Genomic DNA, 3,782 nt, shown 5'->3' with positions numbered 1-3,782 from the left:
GTTATACAAGACCAGAAACTTGCTGTAAGCAGTAAAATTGTTTCTAATTTTTAATTATTAGAAGAAACTGGAGCATGACCCTCGTGGTTTGGATTTGGACTTCTCTAATCCTGATTTAGCTACACCATTATTTATACTCAGAAATTAAAGTTTTTGTCTCTACATAGAGATATGACATCTTAACAATACTATTATTAGACAGAAATAAATTAACGTTTTATTAATTAAATAATAATCCACATTTCAGAATCCAGCTCTGTAATTGATTAAAGAAGTTAGCTCAAACATCTAGATCAACTTACTTTTATCGCAATAACATCACCGGTAGCATCTAAATATATCCTTAGTCATAATAAGTCACAATTATTAAAAGCAATATTTATACGTGGCATTAATTGTATGTCTGAATGTTACTCAAACATGTTTTGAACTGTCTAAGCCAAAATTGACGAAAGTACACGTAGAATAATGAGATCTCAGGTTCAATTCCAGGTAAATGCAAAACCACTATAAGATAAAACTTTTTTATCTGTACATGTCTTGGTGCACAGAGTTACCCGATACCTGTATTGGTTGAAAATACTAAGTACAACAACAACAACCCAGTATAATCCCACTAGTGGGGTCTTGGGAGGGTAGTGTGTACGCAGACCTTACCTCTACCCTGGGGTAGAGAGGCTGTTTCCAATAGACCATCGGCATCCTTCCCTCCAAGAACTACCCACCTTTGCTCTTGGGGTGACTCGAACTCACAACCTCTTGGTTGGAAGTGGAGGGTGCTTACCATCAGAGCAACCTACCCACCTTGAAAATACTAATTAAACTGTGGAATTAGTTGAGGTGCACGGAAGATGACTGGACACCACAAAAAAATACAAAGTCTATAAATACAAAGTCTATATTTACGAGTGAAACCCAAAGCTTTATTCATATAAAGCCACTTGTACCTTCGACTATCCCGCAAAAAAAGGCAATCCGGTGTACTAAGCTTTCACTATGCGCGGGGTCCGGGGAAGGGCCGGACCATAAGAGTCTATTGTACGCAGCCTTGCATTTCTGCAAGACGCTGTTTCTACGGCTCGAACCCGTGATCTCCTGATCACATAGCAGCAACTTTAGCAGTTACGTGAAGGATCCCCTCCGACTATCCCACACCCAACATAAATTATCTTCACCTTGTAGCAAATCTTGATTCAGCCTTCCCACAGTCTCTGTGTGGACTTTCATATACACACAACCTTAGGTGAAACAGTTACAGGTCTTTATTACTATGGAGAAAAACATACCTGGTAGAGAGGAGAACAAGAAGTCCACTGATTGTAGTATCGCAGAGGACAACAAGTCGGCTCTTCAGTTCATTGAAGAGGTGACTACCAACGTTGACGAGGTCCAAAAGAGAGTTGTTGCTGAAATCCTATCGAGGAATGCCAATGTTGAGTACTTACAGCGTCATAATCTCAACGGTCACACTGATAGAGAGACGTTCAAGAAAGTCATACCTGTCATCACGTATGAAGATATTCAGCCTGATATCAACCGTATAGCGGATGGTGATAAATCTCCAATCCTCTGCTCCCAACCCATCTCTGAATTCTTGACAAGGTTAGTCCTTTTCTTTTGCTTTACTGTTCTAACTGTGCTTGCCTAAGCCGGGGTCTCTAGAAATAGCCTCTTTACCCGTGTAAGGCCTAAGCCGGGGTCTCTGGAAATAGGCTCTTTACCTGCATAAGGTAGGGGTATGCAGGTAGGGGTAAGGTCAACGTGCACACTACCCTCCCCTGATCACACATATGGGAATGTACATTGGTGTTGTTAGTCCTTTTCTTTTATTTCGACAGAAAATGTGTATCCCTGTGTCATTAATATTTCCATGTGAACCCTTTGTCTTTAAATTTTGCTAAAGGGGCAATTTTTATGTGCAGTTCTGGGACGTCCGGAGGGGAGAGAAAGTTGATGCCAATAATAGAGGAAGATTTTGGGAGGAGATCACAGCTTTACAGCCTTATGATATCTGTGGTAAGCCAATCTGTTGGAGATTTGGAAAAGGGCAAAGGAATGTATTTCATGTTCGTAAAGTCTGAAACCAAGACCCCAGGAGGATTACTAGCTCGCCCTGTTTTAACTAGTATTTTCAAGAGGCCTCATTTCCACAACTCAAACTACACCAGTCCAATTGAGACTATTCTCTGCCTAGACTCTTATCAGAGCATGTACTCCCAAATGCTTTGTGGCCTCTGCCAAAACAAACAAGTCCTACGTGTAGGCGCCGTGTTTGCATCCGCTTTCATCCGTGCTATGCGATTCTTGGAGAAGCACTGGTCTCTACTTTGTAACGATATCCGAACTGGAACCATTAACGCACAAATTACTCATCTTTCAGTGAGAGAATCAGTGATGAAAATCCTAAAACCTAACCCAGAGTTAGCTGATTTTATTGATGCTGAATGCAGAAAAAGTTCATGGCAAGGGATTGTCACTAGGCTGTGGCCTAATACCAAGTATGTGGATGTTGTCGTGACTGGTACCATGTCACAATATATACCAACCCTTGAGTATTACAGCAGTAACCTCCCTCTTGTTAGTACCACGTATGCTTCCTCGGAATGTTCCTTTGGAATCAACTTGAACCCCCTTTGTAAACCCAGCGAAGTCTCTTACACGCTCATTCCCACCATGGGCTATTTTGAGTTCTTACCAATTCACAGAATCAATAATGAAGTCAAAAATTCTATCTCCATGTCCGAGTTGCAAGAACAACAACAATTGGTCGATTTGGTTGATGTCAAGATTGGGCAGGAGTACGAGCTTGTTGTTACCACATATTCTGGTACTTCCAAACACCAAATAAGATGCTCTTGACTCAGACTCTTTTTTCCATTTGTCTGTCCGACATGTCTGCTAATGCTTAGCTTTGCTTGGATTTGTGCCATTTCAGGACTCTATAGATACAGGGTGGGTGACGTGCTTCGGGTTGCTGGATACAAGAATAACGCACCTCAGTTCACCTTCGTTTGTCGGGAAAATGTAATCTTGAGCATTGATTCCGACAAGACTGATGAAGCTGAGCTACAAAATGCAGTGAAAAATGCAGTGAGCGATCTGATGCCATTCGATGCACATGTAACCGAGTACACAAGCTATGCTGATATTACCACCATTCCCGGCCACTATGTCCTATTCTTGGAGCTGAGAGTGAATAGCTCTACCCCAATCCCCCCTTCAGTGTTCGAAAATTGTTGCCTCAACATTGAAGAATCTCTAAACAGCGTCTACCGCCAGGGGCGTGCATCTGACAAATCTATCGGGCCTCTGGAAATCAGGATAGTGGAAACAGGAACTTTCGACAAACTCATGGACTATTGCATTAGTTTAGGTGCTTCCATAAACCAATACAAGACACCGCGGTGTGTGAAATTAACACCCCTTGTTGAGCTGTTGAATTCTAGGGTCGTGTCCAGTCATTTCAGTCAAACATGTCCAAATTGGATCCCTGGCGACAAGCAATGGAACAACATGAATTGAATAGCCAATTTCTGTTAGTACCTTAATTCTCTATCCAGAAAAAGAGCAACATTATTTTAGCTTTAGAAATACTAGTTAACATAAATCTCCAACCTTTATTGATTTATTAAGCATTAATATTTCTTTTATGTTCTGTATGCCATATAAGACACTGCATATTTATGATTCCTGAAGGTGTGCCTACACTCTATTCTCCTAGGACCCCACTTTGTTGTTGTTGTTGTATGACAATTGCAATTGAGTTATGTAAATTGCCATGG

The 3,782-nt window shown here is 41.2% G+C and overlaps 1 protein-coding gene across 1 annotated transcript; it reads left to right on the top strand.

Moving 5' to 3' along the window:
- The first annotated feature begins 393 nt into the window (after positions 1-393).
- LOC107796335 (indole-3-acetic acid-amido synthetase GH3.6-like) lies at positions 394-3,782 on the top strand. The gene is made up of 3 exons (XM_016619117.2): positions 394-1,602; positions 1,923-2,827; positions 2,936-3,782. Exons 1-3 carry the CDS (start codon positions 1,271-1,273, stop codon positions 3,520-3,522), a joined length of 1,824 nt encoding a protein of 607 aa, XP_016474603.1. The 5' UTR covers positions 394-1,270; the 3' UTR covers positions 3,523-3,782.

The sequence above is a fragment of the Nicotiana tabacum genome, chromosome 12 (genome assembly GCF_000715075.1).
Source record: "Nicotiana tabacum cultivar K326 chromosome 12, ASM71507v2, whole genome shotgun sequence".
Taxonomy (NCBI): domain Eukaryota; kingdom Viridiplantae; phylum Streptophyta; class Magnoliopsida; order Solanales; family Solanaceae; genus Nicotiana; species Nicotiana tabacum.
This window is presented reverse-complemented; position numbering and strand designations above follow the sequence as displayed.